Raw genomic sequence first — 17498 nt, 5'->3', positions numbered from 1 at the left:
CCCATACCTGAGAATATGGAAAACGCACACACATATTTTGACATGGCAGATCTTGTACCTGAGGCATAGCACACTCTCAGTGAAAACTACAGTCATTGTATACTACCGTTCAAAAGTTTGGGGTCAGTAAGATTTTTTTAATGTTTTAAAAGTATCTTCTGCTCACGAAGCCTGCATTTATGTGATTAAAAACAAAAACAGTAATATTGTGAAATATTACTCCAATTTAAAACAGCTGTTTTCCATGTCAATATACAGTAAAGTGTAATTTATTCCTGTGATCAAAGCTGAATTTTCAGCATCATTACTCCAGTCTTCATTGTCACATGATCCTTCAGAAATCATTCTAATATGATGATTTGATACTCAAGAAACATTTATGATTATTATCAATGTTGAAAACAGTTATTGATGTGAAAGAGAGCGTAAAAAGATTGTGGAATACTTTAAAAACAATGTTCCTCAACGTCAAATTGCAAAGGCTTTGCAAATCTCATAATCTACAGTGCATACCATCATCAAAAGATTCAGAGAAACTGGAGAAATCTCTGTGCGTAAGGGACAAGACTGAAGACCACGGGCATCAAATAAAGGTCTTCGGGCCCTCAGACTGCATCATTCATCGGCATGATTGTGTCAATGACTTTACTAAATGGGCCCAGGAATACTTCCAGAAACCACTGTCGGTAAACACAATCCGCCGTGCCATCTGCAGATGCCAACTAAAGCTTGATCATGCAAAAGGAAGCCATATGTGAACATGGTCCAGAAGCGCAGCCGTGTCCTGTGGGTCAAGCCTCATTTAAAATGTTTCAAAGTGAGTGTTCTACAGTCAGACGAGTCCAAATTTGACATTCTTGTTGGAAATCACGGACACCGTGTCCTCCGGGCTAAAGAGGAGGGAGACCTTCCAGCGTATTATCAGCGTTTAGCTCAAAATCCAGCATCTCTGATGGGATAGGGGTGCATGAGTGCATACGGTATGGGCAGCTTGTATGTTTTGGAAGGCACTATGAATGCTGAAAGGTATATAAAGGTTTTAGAGCAACATTTGCTCCCCTCCAGATGACGTCTATTTCAGGGAAGGCCTCGTGTATTTCAGCAGGACAATGCAAAACCACATACTGCAGCTATTACAACAGCATGGCTTTATCGTAGAAGAGTCCGGGTGCTGAATTGGCCTGCCTGCAGTCCAGATCTTTCACCTAAAGAGAACATTTGGTGCATCATTAAACGAAAGACAACTACGAACTCTTCAGCAGCTGGAAACCTATATCAGGCAAGAATGGGACCAAATTCCAACACCAAAACTCCAGAAACTCATAACCTCAATGCCCAGACATCTTCAAACTGTTTTGAAAAGAAGAGGAGATGCTACACCATGGTAAACATGCCCCCGTCCCAAGTATTTTGAGACCTGTAGCAGGCATCATATTTGAAATTAGCTCATTTTGTGCATGAAATTGTAAAATTTCTCAATTTAAACATTTGTTATGTTATCCATGTTCTACTGTGAATAAAATATTGGCTCATGTGATTTGAAAGTCTTTTAGTTTTCATTTTATTTACATTTAAAAAAATGTCCCAACATTTCCCCAACATGTGATCATCAACGAGTGGATCTCTGAACTGGTATGAGTGAGTAGAGGCGGGGCTAATTAGCATATTAATTGAACCACGTATACTAAATGAGGCAAGGGTGTAGCATTATATTCAAGCTACTTTAAGGCATGAAGAATTTATTTCAAGGAAAAAAAAACATTTAAATGTCATTTTGGTAATCAAAGATAAGTTTCAAGGGATACAATTATTGACTACAGGGGGACTTTAAGAGAAAATGAGCGAGAGATCAATACATCCAGTTTGACTGCCTTGACATTGAATAAACTCAGTCCTTACTAAATGAGAGGAAACTGCAGTTCTGTGCCGCTCTCACGACTGGCATCATGCCCATCTCTGCGCATGGCACACAATGGGGAACTTTAGTCCCCACTGAGTCCCACTCAACTCCACCCCCCCAAAATACACTCGAACACACTCACACGGAGTATGGTGCAACTCTGAATTAGACATTGTCTATTTTTAACTATTGTTTCATATGCAACAAAAGAGTCCCAGAAAAGGGCACAGGATTTCTGCTAAGGGTTGGAAGAAGAGTATTTTTAGGTACTGAAAACTTGCGATATACTTTAGCAAGTGCAATCTTGTACATGAGTAATGAATTAGAGGGAGAAATAAGAAATAAACAACCCTGCATCTTTAACAGAGTGATGAAAGTCTCCCTGACAGACTTGATTATTGTTTTGAAACAGTGTGGAGTATAATTTAGATCTGTTTCCTGATGAGATGAAATCCATCCATGATCTTCGTCAAAAGATTACAGGTTGATGACTGAATTCTTTAGAAAAGACCTTTAGTAATGAATCATCTAGTATAAGCTTAGATAAGTGCATAAGTGCTATTTGCAGCAAGACAAGTTTTTATTTGTCTCTAAAGCTAAACTCTCAGTGATATTTAATTAATGTGCCCTGGGGATTACACACACAAATGAGGTTATATTACCAGTCAGCATTTGGCTAGGAGAGCTCAGACAGTAAAATGGAAAACAATTTTCAGCTTAAAGGAGCTGTAAGTGTTTTAAGCTTAGTTTTTGCTTTTTTTTTTCATTAGACTGATTTAGACTGCCGCCATGCATTCAACCACACACCTTTTCTCCAAACCTATGTCAGCAAACCTGAATACGCAAAAGGCAGAGAGAATTTACTCAGTGGCCAAGTTTTCAGAAAAAAAGAGCAAATAGCTTTCTTGTATACAGAGCCTTAGTAATGACTAAAGTCTGACTCAAAAACAAACTTGATTACATCCTGTAAAAGGGGCATAGGTCCCCTTTAAAACATCATACACTAAATGACACTCATTGATTCTCAGCTCATTATGAGAAAAAAAGTATTTGTTCAGATAATTTGATTAATTGACACCAAACCCACTGCACCACTGTTTGCGAATTACTAGTGCCTTTAAAGTAAACTTGCTAGAATGACAGATGAGTTGAAAAGAACCTGCATAAACACTGGTTAATAATTTAATACATCTACAGAATTAATTAATGTATTTAGAGAAAGAAGGCGAGTGAGAGAAGAGAGAGACATGACCTTTGACAGGGAGGGTCGTTTTGTTCCTGAGCAGGTTGAGGCAGATATTGAGTAACTAACATTCCAATCCATTTCATTTGCTCTGAGGGGTCAGAATGCGCCTGCATCACTATTATTGCTCCTCATACTTATGGTTAGGGCTCTGAACAAACCTAACCAGATGCGATGCAATAAAATTCCAGCAACAAGTAATGTTTGTCTGTCTACACTAGACCAACACAACTACGAGACGTGGCAAAATCAATCAAAAATCACAAGAGCGTGTGGGCACTCACACTTATAACCAACTGGATAAGCAAGTACATAATCAAATTCACAATTTTTTACTTTGTATGCAAATATAATCCTCTGTATGACTGTCATGGTGGTTAGGACAAAAACTCTCTGGGTACATGGTTTAAATCAATCATGGTGTAAGTACCCCTGCAGTCACTAATAATTGTATCCCTTTAAACTCATCTTTGATAATCACAATGAAATATTTAAACACTTTTTACCCTTGCTTCATTTATACATGGAATATGGAATATGCAAATTAGTCCCCGCCTCCACTCAATCACACCTCGGACTACCTGATCCACTCAGTCAACTGTAGTAAATGCTACACAATGGCAAGTGTAAATATTTGCTTAACTCAACCATATTAATTTGAACCAGAGACTGGTTCAGAAGAATAAGAACTGAACGCCCTCGGCTGATACTGTATAATATATCATATTGATGAAACAGATTTGGTAAACGCTCCAGTGCGTATTTGCATTTGTGTTCTGGAGAACATTAACTGTTTCCATTTTCTACATGTTTTTGCAGTGGTGTAGCCAATCACAGACATGTTTGTTGATCTCTTGAACGCAGTGGCCAATCAGGGGTGTTAAAGGTGCCCAAGAACGTTCTTTCACAAGATGTAATATAAGTCTAAGGTGTCTCCTGAATGTGTCTGTGAAGTTTCAGCTCAAAATACCCCATAGATTTTTTTTAATTAATTTTTTTAACTGCCTATTTTGGGGCATCATTAACAATGCACTGATTTACACTCGGCGCCGCCCCTTTAAGACGCGTGCTTCCTGCCACACGAGCCATCGACTATATTACAGCGCATTTACAAAGTTCACACAGCTAATATAGCCCTCAAATGGATCTTTACTAGATGTTCGTCATGCATGCTGTATGCATGCTTCGAATTATGTGAGTAAAGTATTTATTTGGATGTTAAAGTTTTATTCTGAGTGAATTTGAGGCTGTCCTCCATGGCTAACGGCTAATGCTACACTGTTGGAGAGATTTATAAAGAATGAAGTTGTGTTTATGAATTATACAGACTGCAAGTGTTTAAAAATGAAAATAGCGACGACTCTTGTCTCCGTGAATACAGTAAGAAATGATGGTAACTTTAACCACATTTAATAGTACATTAGCAACATGCTAACGAAACATTTAGAAAGACAATTTACAAATATCACTAAAAATATCATGTTATCATGGATCATGTCAGTTATTATTGCTCCTTCTGCCATTTTTCGCTGTTGTTCTTGCTTGCTTACCTAGTCTGATGATTCAGCTGTGCACAGATCCAGACGTTAATACTGGCTGCCCTTGTCTAATGCCTTTCATAATGTTGGGAACATCATAGGCTGGCATTATACAAATATTGGGGGCGTACATATCAATGATCCCGACTGTTACGTAACAGTCAGTGTTATGTTGAGATTCGCCTGTTCTTCGGAGGTCTTTTAAACAAATGAGATTTATATAAGAAGGAGGAAACAATGGAGTTTGAGACTCACTGTATGTCATTTCCATGTACTGAACTCTTGTTATTCAACTATGCCAAGATAAATTCAATTTTTGAATCAAGGGCACCTTTAAATTTAGTCAAAATCCACTCATCTGTGTTTTTGTTCAGCGCTGAGTTCTTCATTCTCACAAATCCTCTCAATAACAAAGTGTAGACACAATGTAAATAGAAGATTTATTGTGTAGTGTTCAAACCACAAGAGTGAGCAAAAGCGCACTGTTTTTGTGTGTGTCCCTTTAAATGCAAATGCGCTGCTGCTCTCAAGAAGAGGGCGGAGTTTCAAGAGCTCATGTTAGGACTTTGTACTGTTAGCAGCGCTGACTACCTCAGACTCACTATCTTAAAGTCATTGACTAACATATTCTGTCATGATAATCTATAAATCGCTCATGTGGGAACTTTTGTAAGATCCAAGTCGTGTTTTAAGTCAGAGAATATATGCGGCATTAAGATAGAACAGGTATAGTTTAGTTTAATTACAGTTATAACTTGTCATCTTGCTTTTATGACATGCTATTGCACTTGTAACATACTGTAATGCAATAACATGGCCTCACCCCTTTGTTGTGTGTTCTCGGGGGCGGGGTTTATGTAAATTTTAGGGTTTGTGATGTCACTAACCCGGGAAGAAGCTTGTTGTAGTCTCTACCAGCCGTTTGTTGTAGTTCTTAAACAGAAAATTCTGTAAAAGAAAATATCTCCCTTTGCTTTGAACTTTGAGCGTCGTAACTTTGCAGATGTTTATGCTCAAACATCAACATTACACACTAACTAAAGTTAAAAAAGTGAAATCGCAATGAACCACCCCTTTAAACTTATGACAGACTATAATGGGTGAAAAAATGATTTGGGCATTGGACCACCTATCAACCACTTGTTTATATACCACACAGCAACATGCTAAAAACCATTCAGAGAACATTGGCAACCATATAGCAATGCATTGGCAACCACTCAAAACAAGTTCTGTACAAATGTAAATGTAAAAATGTAATGGTATTAATATATATAGCACATTTCTCACTGATAGCTTTTTAACAAGCTGGTTTAAGTGGCACTGAAAAAACGCCAGCCACATAAAGGAACTCAATACAAAGCAAGTCACTTCTCTCTGCCTCCATTCAGACAGAGAGAGGGGGAGGGAGGGAGAGATTGAAAAAGAAAGGAAAGTAGGTTGTACAGGGCTTAGGCTGTCACATATTACAGCCGTGTTCAGCTGAATTAGACCAAAATTAGATAGCCGCGTTGCACAAATATACAGCATTAGAGCTCTGAGTGATATAAAATGGACAGATTGAACAAATATATTAATATACACCACTGTTCAAAAGTTTGGGGTCAGTAAGATTCTTTTTAAAGAAACAAACACTTTTATTCAGAAAGGACACATTTGATTAATCAAAAGTGATGGTAAAGATTTTAAAATAAATGCTGTTGTTTTGAACATTATATTTATCAAAATAAATAAATAAATCCTGATAAAGATGTATCAAGGTTTCAACAAAATATGAAGCAGCACAACTGTATTGATAATAAATGTTTCTTGAGCATCAAATCATCATATCAGAATGATTTCTGAAGGATCATGTGACACTGAAGACTGGAGTAATGATGCTGAAAATTCAGCTTTGATCACAGGAATAAAGTTATTTTAAATTGTAAAAATATTTCACAATATTTCTGTTTTTACTGTATTTTTGATCAAATAAATGCAGGCTTGATGAGCAGATAAGACTTCTTGCAAAAACTTAATTTAATAATTAATGTGTTAATAATAAACATCTGTCTGGAATGCTTCATTATTGCTTATTTTCTGTCAACATGGTAAAAAAATGTTAAAAACAGCTGAGAGTAGATATTCATTGGTAGCTGAAAGAATTAGCACAATGTTTAATAAATAAATATCGAATAGGGAATGTGCAGAACCGCGTGAATGACGTCCTTTCTGTTTGTTTATTTGTTTTTTGCAGAGTGCAGATTCTGTGTGAGCCAGGTAATAAACCACTTACAAAAATGACTTTAATACAGTCATAAAACAAGACGTGACTCGAGCTTCTCATAATAAAGCCCTGTAGCTTGATCACTGATTGCTTCCCATTAAGTCTTTAAGAGGCTAGATTCCTCTGAAGAGTCTGCAACTCAATGGAGGTCAATGTGAATCTTTTGTTGACAGTAATTCACTTCCCTTCCTCCCTTTCTAATTTGAGCAGCATGAAGCTACATGAAGCAGTGCAGACTGTTTATGTAGAAACCACTGGGAATGCCGGAGGACGTTAGGTGGAGAATAAGTGTGGGAGAGTGTATGTAATGTTTATTTACAATTACAGTTTAAAAAGTAATAGTCTTAAATGCCCCTGGCTGTTCAGCTATTCACAAATAACAACCCTCAATACACAGGACCAATACGTGAAGTGTTCAGAGCAACAACAAAAAAACACCTCCAGATACTCCAGACTTGAGTATGAATGGATGATATTCAACTTAGGGTCCACCCTTGAAATTCAACACTCATGTGCCATCCACAAAAGCGCCTGCTGTAGCCGAGTATCAGATGACTCTACTGTACGCTGAGTAATCTGAACACGATATGTGCGTGTGGGTGTGATAGAGAGTTAGACAAATTGTAAGGAATGCACCGGCAACATACCTGTCCCAGGTCCAGAGTGACGTTGACCTCGTTGTATTTCACACTTCGGGAGAGAGGAGGGCTTTGCCACCATCTTTCAGTACCGTCTATGGCATTGCTGATGGGATGCGCTCTGTTAGTGTCTTCTGAGGTGCAGATGTCACAGTACTGGCCCTGTTAATACAGGAAGACACAAAGTTTAGCTTTTAAGTTTCTGTTTAAAGGGTTAGTTCACCCAAAAATTAAAAAAGTATGTCATTAATTATGCCTTTCAATGTCCAGAAAGGTAGTAAAGTCATCATTTAAATAGTCCAACCTTAATGTTATGAAGCCACGTGAATACTTTTTGTGCAAACAAAACGCTGTAGACAGTGCAAAGCTTCCGAACGCCAGCTTTTTGTGCACAAAAACAAAACAAAATAACGACTTTTTCAAAAATATCTAGTGATGGGCGATTTCAAAACACTGCTCCATTAAGCTTAATGAATCTTTTGTTTCGAATCAGTGGTTCAGAGTGTGTATCAAACTGCCAAAGTCACATGAACCACTGAAGTTTCAAAAGACTTATGATGTAACGAAGCCTCGTTTACTGAAATCACGTGACTTTGGCGCTCCGAACTACTGAATCGAAACAAAAGATTCGTAAAGCTTCATGAAGCAGTGTTTTGGAATCGCCCTTCATTAGATATTGTTGAAAACGTTTTTTTGGTTTTTTTTGTGCACAAAAAGTATTCTTGTTGCTTCATAACATTAAGATTGAACCACTGTAGTCACGTTGACCATTTTATTGATGTCTTTTAATATCTTTCTGATCCTCAAAAGATTCAGTATCATTGCTGCTTATGTGTGGATCAGATACACTCTAAAAATGTTTGGTTAAAAACAACCCAAGTTGGGTTGAAAATGGACAAACCCAGCACTTGGGTTGTTTTAACCCAGTGGTTGGGTTAAATGTTTGCCCAACCTGCTGGGCAGTTTTATTTAACCCAACTACTGATTAAAAATGACTATATGGCTGGCTTAAAATGAATCCAAAATTAAAAATCAGACACATAATTAGTAGAGGCAACAATAATAATCAAAAGGTGAACATTTATTAATAAGCAATTTAATAAATGTTTATTGTTTATTATTCATTATCTTATTAATAAATGCTCATTTATTAAACATATTAATAAATGTTAATTTCCAGCATATTTTGGGTTCATTTTAAGCAAGCAATACAGTAATTTTTATACAACAGTTGAGTTAAATAAAACTACCCAGCACGTTGGGCAAACATTTAACCCAACCACTGGGTTAAAACAACCCAATTGCTGGGTTTGTCCATTTTCAACCCAACTTGGGTTGTTTTTAACCCAGCATTTTTTAGAGTGTACCCTTGGATTTCATCAAAAAATATCTTAATTTGTGTTCTGAGGATAAACAAAAGTCTTACGGGTTTGGGACAACATGAGGGTGAGTAATTAATAACAGAAATTTAATTTTTGGGTGAACCCTTAAGAACTTTGCAAAACAAAACTGTTGATTGAGCAGTTTAATGTATCAATCTGTCACATAAATAATGATTTGAAGCTTTGAATGCACAATGCTTTAGTACGTCACATGATCAGGTAATGACTTATCTGTAAAACATTCAAGTTGACCTGTAAGCTTTACACTTCTCCTTTAATCCTGGCCTTGAGACGCTTCGGCCACTAGATAAAACTCTGCTAAAGGAAGTCTTAGGTTTCTAACAGACTGGTTGAAAGAGCAAATTAACCCCTCTGAGGTCAAAAAGTTTAAATATATTCACACTGTCTGTCAGGGTGAATTCACTACACACTTGTGCCGCTTACTGTGAGCGGTATTACAGCACAGAAACTTTTCACTAACCATCCACAATCCAGTTTATCATGATGTTATAGTGTGCTCTGACTGTGGCTGTGATGCTAAATGCATTAAAAATTAAGTTCCTGTCATAATTAAAGGGATTCTATCATCATTTACTCACCCTCACAACCTTTTTTTTTTCTGTTGAACACAAAGGAAGATATTTTGAAAAAAGTTTGTAACCAGGCCACTTTGGGGCACCATTGACTTCCATAGTAGGAAAAAAACTACTATGGAAGTCAAAACTGTTCAGTTTAACACATTCTTCAAAATATCTTCCTTTATGTTCAACAGAACAAAGAAAATTATACAGATATGGAACAACTTGAGGGTGAATAAATGATGCTAGAATTTTCATTTTTGGGTGAACTGTCCCTTTAAGAGCTGTGTTAATTTTATATCAATGGCAGTAATAATTCATGAAATGTTGATGAAAATAAGAGTTATAACTGGACATTTAAAGAGCCGATTCAGATGCAAAGTGACCTGCAAAGGAATTTTGGGGTGCAAACTGAAATTCAGCACCAATTTTTAGGGAGTATATAATTCATAAGTTCATGCAAACAACTCTAATAGCAAATGCAAATAATTCTTGGAAAATTGTCCCTTTGTTTTCTTCACCTTTTACCTGTTTAGTTCTGATAATATAGACTGGAGGACAAAATTAATTTTCCATCATAAGCTGAGTTGTACAAAAGATGCACAGAATAGGCAAAGTAAAACTCAATTTTGATAAATAAATAACATGCAGAAATGCTGTGATCAGCAAATAGTTTTAGACACTTGTTGCTTGTGAACATTGAGGATTTGTAGGGGTTTAGTGTGCAGGATTTTCACTGAAAACACTGGAAGAAACCAAGAAATTCATTCCCTTCATCATCCCAAACCTCTTTTAATATTTAGAGCTATTTGTGTACTAGGCTAGGAAAATAAATTAATTTATAACAGTATAAATGAACTAACATGAGCAGACTCAATCTGAAATTCACCCATGTATGAAGGTTTCTGAGAATGATTAGATAAGTTTCCTTTGACTAGTAATTAATCTAATCCTTCATAAGAAGGTTCAACCACAGCAACTATAGTTTCTCCTAAAATACCAGTTACTATAGTTGCTGTTACTGCTGTAAAATTAAATCATTATGGTATAGGCCTATTCTGAATAATATGTGACCCTGGAGCACAAAACCAGCTCTAATTCGCACAGGTATATTTGTAGCAATAGCCAATTTTGTATGGGTCAAAATTATAGATTTTTCTTTTATGCCAAAAATCATTAGGATATTAAGTAAAGATCATGTTTGTAAATTTCCTACCATAAATATATCAAAAATCTATTTTTGTGAGTGGATATGCATTGCTAAGGACTTAATTTGGACAATTTTTAAAGTTGATTTTCTCAATATTTACATTTTTTTGCACCCTCAGATTCCAGATTTCCAAATATTGTCCTATCCTAACAAACCATCCATCAACGGAAAGCTTATTTATTCAGCCTCACAAAAATGACCCTAATGACTGGTTTTGTGGTCATATTTGAAAGTTTGTATTGTGTTTATTGCCTCTTTAAGATGAATAGTTTATTTGTATTCACCATTTGTAAGTCGCTTTGGCTAAAAGTGTCTGCTAAATGAATTAGTGTAAATGTGTGATGTTGTGACGGGAGGTCCCTGCAACAATCGATGAAGTTGCAACATTTTATTAACATAGTCTTTGAAGTGTAGTGCAAATCTATGTGTGTGTGTGTGTGTGTGTCTCCCTCAAGGTCTCCTGCAGGAATGCCACACATTCCTCTGGGAAAATCCCAGTAGCACTGTTACATGGGGGTTGCGTTTTACTCTTTAAAATGTTTAAACATTTCATGCACTCGCCAACAAGCTGAGTCGTGCCTCCTGTGCCTCCTGCTAATGAAGCCTCAGCGGGGGTCTCTATGAGCCGGTATAGCACTTTATAAGGGTCTATTTTCACCTTGAGCAGGTGCTCTCAGAAAAAAAAAAAAAAAAAAAAAAAAAAAAAACAAGATTTGGAAGGATCCTCAGGCCAAAAATCTCTGTCCTGACTTGATTATATAAATTAAAAAATAAATAAAGCTAAAATATTACAATGATGACGGGGTACTATGGTAGCAAATCTAATATGGTAACATGGCAATTCCACCTTTGAAAATTATTATAGGAATTATTCAGTACCATCTAACATATTTAAGTACAAAAAACGATTAAAAATGCATTTCACAAAGTCAAATTCAATCCAGTATAAGCTATAGTGACAACTAACATCAAAAATGTGCTTTTATCCATGTTTAAGTCATGCAATCCTTAGAAAAGTGAGTATTTTCCACATCTTTACCTGAATAGTCTGACTCGGGTCCCCTGACACGGGCCCCCCGACCAGTTTGCAGTACAGGTCTTGAATCGGCTGCTCGTTCTCGTCCACTCCGCAGGTTGCCGTGGCCGTGATTTTCGTTCCCTCCGCTAGATTAAAGTACGGTGGGTGCAAACTGAATCCGTTCACGCCGCCGGTGGGCAATTCCTGCGCCGTTAAATCCTCAATGAGGAGCAGCAGCGACAGAAACACAAACACCGATGCGCGCGACGCTCCTCTCGCCATCTTCACCTGTGCCGCACGCTCAACACTGTAGAAACTGGTCAAAATGTCCACTGAGAGCTTCCTGTGGTGTTAATCACGGACATTTGGAGAGACAGAGTATATGGAAAGTCGTTGCGGGTTCTTTCTGTGTGAAATTGACAATACTAAGAGGCAGAAGTGCGGCTCGGTGGGCACCTTCTCTCTCGGGCTCTGCCTCTGTGCTGCTGCTGAGTTCACAGTGCACTGTGTGCGCGCGCGTCAGTGCGGTGCGCGTGCAGTCCTGTCTCTCTCTCTCACTCTGAGACACCCAATGAATAAGATGACAGGCTGTGTGTGATTGCTGGAGACCCTATTCCTGAATCTCGTGTTTGTGGTGTTTTCATTCACATGGTGAATATAAAAGGATGTATGAAAAATCTGTCATACTCACCCTTCATGGCTTTTAACAATGTCTTTTCCATGCAATGAAAGATTGACGCAATAACAACATAAAAGTATTATAAAAGTAGCTTATACGACTCGTGCGCTTGTTATATAATTCTTTTAAATATTAGATAACTTTGTTTAAAGAAAAGACGTCCTCCTCGCTCTCGAATGACTTTTCAGTGAATTGGACGAAAAAAAACTATGTACTAAAATCATATTTAAATCAGTTCATGTGAGTACAGTGGTTCAATATTAATATTATAAAACCACGAGAATATTTTTGGTTCTCCAAAACAAAACAAAAAAACAAAAAAAACAAAGACTTATTTAGTGATGGTCTTTTTTTAAAACACTGCTTCAGGAAGCTTCAGAGAGTTATGAATCTTTTGTGTCTAGAGTACTTTTCTGAAAGGGAAAATAAAAATATTTGATAAATATTAGTTGCTCCAAAATTAATAAACAAAAATTAAAACATTTTAGCAGACACTTCAATACAAATATTGTTTCTACAAATGTTTGATAATGAAGTGCTGCGATGCAAATGACCCTTTGCCGGGAGTTTGATTGACAAGCGATCTAACCAATCAGAACGCCGAATCCGCTATTTTGTCCGACAAAGCAGTCAGAAGTTAGAAGATTAAAGGGTTAGTTCACCCAAAAATGAAAATACTCTAATGAAACAGTATAACACGAAGCACATCAACATGAACGAGAACGGAGGAAAACACATACGTGACAAACAAAGGGAACTTAACAAGGTAACTAGACACAGGTGAAAGCAATGACTAATAAAACAGAATGGGGAAAACTGCCAAAGGACCGCCACTGTCCATCGAATCGTTCGGTAAATATTGGAGATTATTTCAAAAACAAACTTTGGCGAACTAGGTTTTTGGTTCAACCTCGATAATTGTTAAAAAGCTTTAAAAACTATATATTTCCTTTGATAAATTGCCTATATTTGCTGTAAATGCTCTTTTCCATCTATGATCGAGATGGTTACAGGCTTGCTGATTAAAACATAATACCTTTTCACACATTTGCTTAAAGGCCTTAAAGTGCTTGAACCCCAATAATTGCTCCTCGCAGCTATATTTATTTTCATTATTATTATTATTATTATTATTATTATTATTATTAGGCCTATTATTTGAAGTAACTTGTCTGAAAATGTGAGATTTGTAATAGCAAGCAGCAAGACTTACACTATTCCACACTGTGAGATTTCCCACCAGAGCTTGTTCACATTCCTCCACACCTCATACTGCGTCTCAGGCTTTCATTTTCCAGTCTGCAGAACCTGAGGTTTAATTAAATGGCAGCGCTCCAGAGAACAAAGTGAGAGAGAGGGGACAGAGGGAGGAGAGGAGCAGGTGTTTTCTTCACCCATCATTTTGACCACCTGAAACGCAGCCAGCAAAGAGGCGCCCCTCTGACTGCTTGTCATAAAACACACACACACACACATTCAGTCCATTATTTGCTGCAGAAAAATAAGCTGCTGAGGTCAAAAGTCTGGAGTCATGTTTTGGTCAAAATGAAAATTCATTCACTCACCCTCACGTTGTTTCGAACTCATCTTTCTTTAGAACATAAAAGGAGATGATAGGCAGGATGTCCACACTGACCTTTTCTGTACAATGAAAGTGAATGAAACCAGTGGCTGTCAAACAGTCAAGATAAGATGGCAGCCAGATGTGTGAAGAAGACATGTGGTGATCTCCATTGACAAAAACAGACAAACATGCCCTGTTCTTGAGGGGATAAAGGATGCCATTACAAACCTGTATGACTTGCTTGCTTTAAATAAAGATCATTTGAAGAACAGAATAAGAATATTATATGAGTAAAGTTCGTTGGGACAAACTTTGATGTTGGCTTGGCAAAGCTGTATGAAAGTTTTATAAGCTTTCAATTTAGTGAAGTGGAAAAAGAAAAAGAATTAACGTTTTCCTAAAATGAATGATCATTTTGCTAGCATGTTTTAACACATTGCTAGCATTTTTTACCATGTTGTTAGCATTAACATATCGACAGATTGATTTAACATGCTGCTAGCATGAATTAGCATATTCCTAGCCTATTCTAACACATTGCTAGAATTAACGTGTTGCTAACATGTTTTAGCATGTCACTAGCATGATTTAGCATTCTGCTAGCATTTTACATGTTGTTAACATGATTTAGCATTGTTGCTAGCATGTTTTAACTCATTGGTAGCATGAATTAACATGTCACTAACATGAATTAACATTTTGTTATCATGTTTTAACACATTGTTAACATGAATTAACATGTTGCTAGCATGTTTTAGCATTTTGTTAGCATTATTAGCACTGCTGCTAGCATTTTTACATGTTGTTAACATGAATTAGCATGTCATTAACATGAATTAACATTTTGTTATCATGTTTTAACACATCGTTAGCATGAATTAGCATGTTGCTAGCATTTTTTACCATGTCGTTAGCATTATTTAACATGCTGCTAGCATTTTTACATGTTGTTAGCGAGAATTAGCATGTTTGCTAGCATATTTTAACTCATTGGTAGCATGAATTAACATGTCACTAACATAAATTAACATTTTGTTATCATGTTTTAACACATTGCTAACATGAATTAGCATTTTTGCTAACATGTTTTAGCATTTTGTTAGCATGATTAGCGCTGCTGCTAGCATTTTTACATGTTGTTAGCATTAATTAGCGTTTGCTAGCATGTTTTAACTCATTGGTAGCATTAATTAGCATGTCACTAACATGAATTAACATTTTGTTATCATGTTTTAACACATTGCTAGCATTGTTTAACATGTTGCTAGCATTAATTAATGTTTTAACACATTGCTAGCATGATTTAACACTTTGCTAGCATTTTTAGCATGTTGTTAGCATGTTTTAACACATTGGTCAAATGAATTTGCATGTTATGTTTTATCACATTGCTAGCATGATTTAGCATTTGTTGCTAGCATGTTTTAGCATGTCGTTAACATGATTTAACATGCTGCTAGCATTTTTACATGTAAGCATGAATTAGCATTTTGGTAACATGTGACTCATTGGTAGCATGAATTATTATGTCACTAACATGAATTAACATGTTTTTAACACATTGATAACGTGAATTTGCATGTTATCATCATGTTTTAACACATTGCTAACATGAATTAGCACATTGTTAACATGTTACTAGCATTTTTCCTGCATGACTTAACATATTGTTAGCATGTTAACATAATTAGCTTGTTTTTTATCATGATTTCACATGTTGTTAGTAAATTTTAGCACACTCCCTGCTGAAAAATACAGCTAAAACCAGCCTAAAATGGTCAGACTGGTTGCCAGACTGGAGACCAGCTAAAACCAGCTACTTCCAGCTTAAACCAGCTAAGACCAGCCAATCAGCTCAGGCTGGTTTTAGCTGGATTTTTCAGCAGGGTTGCTAGCATGTTTCAGCATGTTGTTAACATTAACACATTGCTAGCATGAATTAGCATGTTGCTAGAATGTTTTACATATGATAGGATATTCATAAAGCTTTGTTATAGTGATAGACTCTACAAGTCTTATTGTGTTATTATTTGACACCTCATTGAATGTCTGAGACTTTTTCACAATTTTGTTTGTATGTTTATCAAAAATCATAAGTGGGATCAGTTAGAAAATATATAGCAGAACAGTCTGAAGGTCTGACCCGAGTTTGGTGGTTGTAGCTTGAAAGCTCTAGGAGGAGATTATTATATATATTATTTTGATAATTTTTGATAATCAAAGAGTTTTAGTTCCCATTGACTTCCATTGTACAGACAAAAAAATATAATGGAAGTCAATGGCAACCAAAAGTTTTGATGTCCAATATTCTTCAAATAATCTTTTTCATGTTCCACAGAAGAACGAAAGTTTTGAATGACATTAGGGTGATTAAATTATGAGAGGTTTTATTTTTGGATGAACTATCACTTTAACTCCCCTGCTGACTCGTGTCATTTTTAATGAATGAAGCTGACACACTAATATTTTCATCTGTCCTACACTTGTCGACCTCTGAACTTTGCTCTCAGAGGAGTATCGCAAAAACAGCAGAGGTCAGATCGCTGTTTGACTTTGGAAGTCTCGAGTCCTCTTGCTAATGTAACTGAACTCTCATTCACTTCCAAACAAGAACACATTCCACACGGCAGACAAAAACTAAAGAAGAGAGAGACAAATCTCACAACTGAAGGATGAAGGAGATGCCATCCAGCTGTCACATACTTCCTTTATGAACAAGAGAGTCAACTTAGAATACAAGAGATGAAAGAAAGGGGGTTTGCTTCTTTTTGTCTGAAGTGGCTAAGTCAGTGTATTTGTCTCTAGGCCTCTTGATTGAGGCCGTAGTGAACTCCTGGTTTCCAGGGATTTCTTTTAAAGAGTGAGAGTGATGTGGAAACGCCCCGTTACACCCTTACAGACTCAGCACAGGTCAGCGACTAAACTAGGGCTGGTCTTAACATTTTTTACAAGATGCATATGCTCCAGTTTTTCCATTGAGGCAATCTGTTGAGTCTCTGAGAGATTGTTTGATAAAGTTCAGCGGAAACTGTCTTGTCACAAACACAGTTCTGATGTGGCACAGACGTGACCAGACAGGCCTGATCTTAACTGTGATGTGGCTCTTAGCACTTTTCACCTGTCCAGGCTGGACTGTTCAGGATAAACTGAATGTTTGTGTGAACATGAGAGAGAGGGTGAAAATAAAACTAGATTTGTACATTTTCTCAAGAAAATGTGAATGATGCCCATGCAAAACTCTTTATTGTTGAGTGGTTGAACTGTTCAACATTAAGTCAAGAGTCAATATTATGTGATATAAAGTTGCAATTATGAGATATGAAAGCAAAATTGTGAGAAATAGTCACAACTGTGAAAAATAATGAAGATATGACATCTTAAATATGAGAAACAATCACAATTGTGAGATATAAAGTCTTAAAGAGGACCTACAATGCCCCTTTCACAAGATGTAATATAAGTTTCTGATGTCTGTGAAGTTT

At 36.7% G+C, this 17498-nt stretch overlaps 1 protein-coding gene across 2 annotated transcripts in view; it reads right to left on the bottom strand.

The window, feature by feature from the left end:
• Positions 1–12260, bottom strand: part of lama5 (laminin, alpha 5) — a 114641-nt gene extending 102381 nt beyond the window's left edge. For both annotated transcript variants that reach the window (XM_067372383.1, XM_067372384.1), the window contains exons 1-2: positions 11795–12260; positions 7595–7747 (exon numbers count right to left, since the gene is read on the bottom strand). In XM_067372383.1, coding sequence (XP_067228484.1) covers positions 7595–7747; positions 11795–12055 — 414 coding nt within the window. In that variant the 5' untranslated portion in view covers positions 12056–12260. The remainder of the gene's footprint in view (positions 1–7594; positions 7748–11794) is intronic.
• Positions 12261–17498: the final 5238 nt, after the last annotated feature.

This window comes from Chanodichthys erythropterus, chromosome 20 (assembly GCF_024489055.1).
Source record: "Chanodichthys erythropterus isolate Z2021 chromosome 20, ASM2448905v1, whole genome shotgun sequence".
NCBI lineage: Eukaryota > Metazoa > Chordata > Actinopteri > Cypriniformes > Xenocyprididae > Chanodichthys > Chanodichthys erythropterus.
This window is presented reverse-complemented; position numbering and strand designations above follow the sequence as displayed.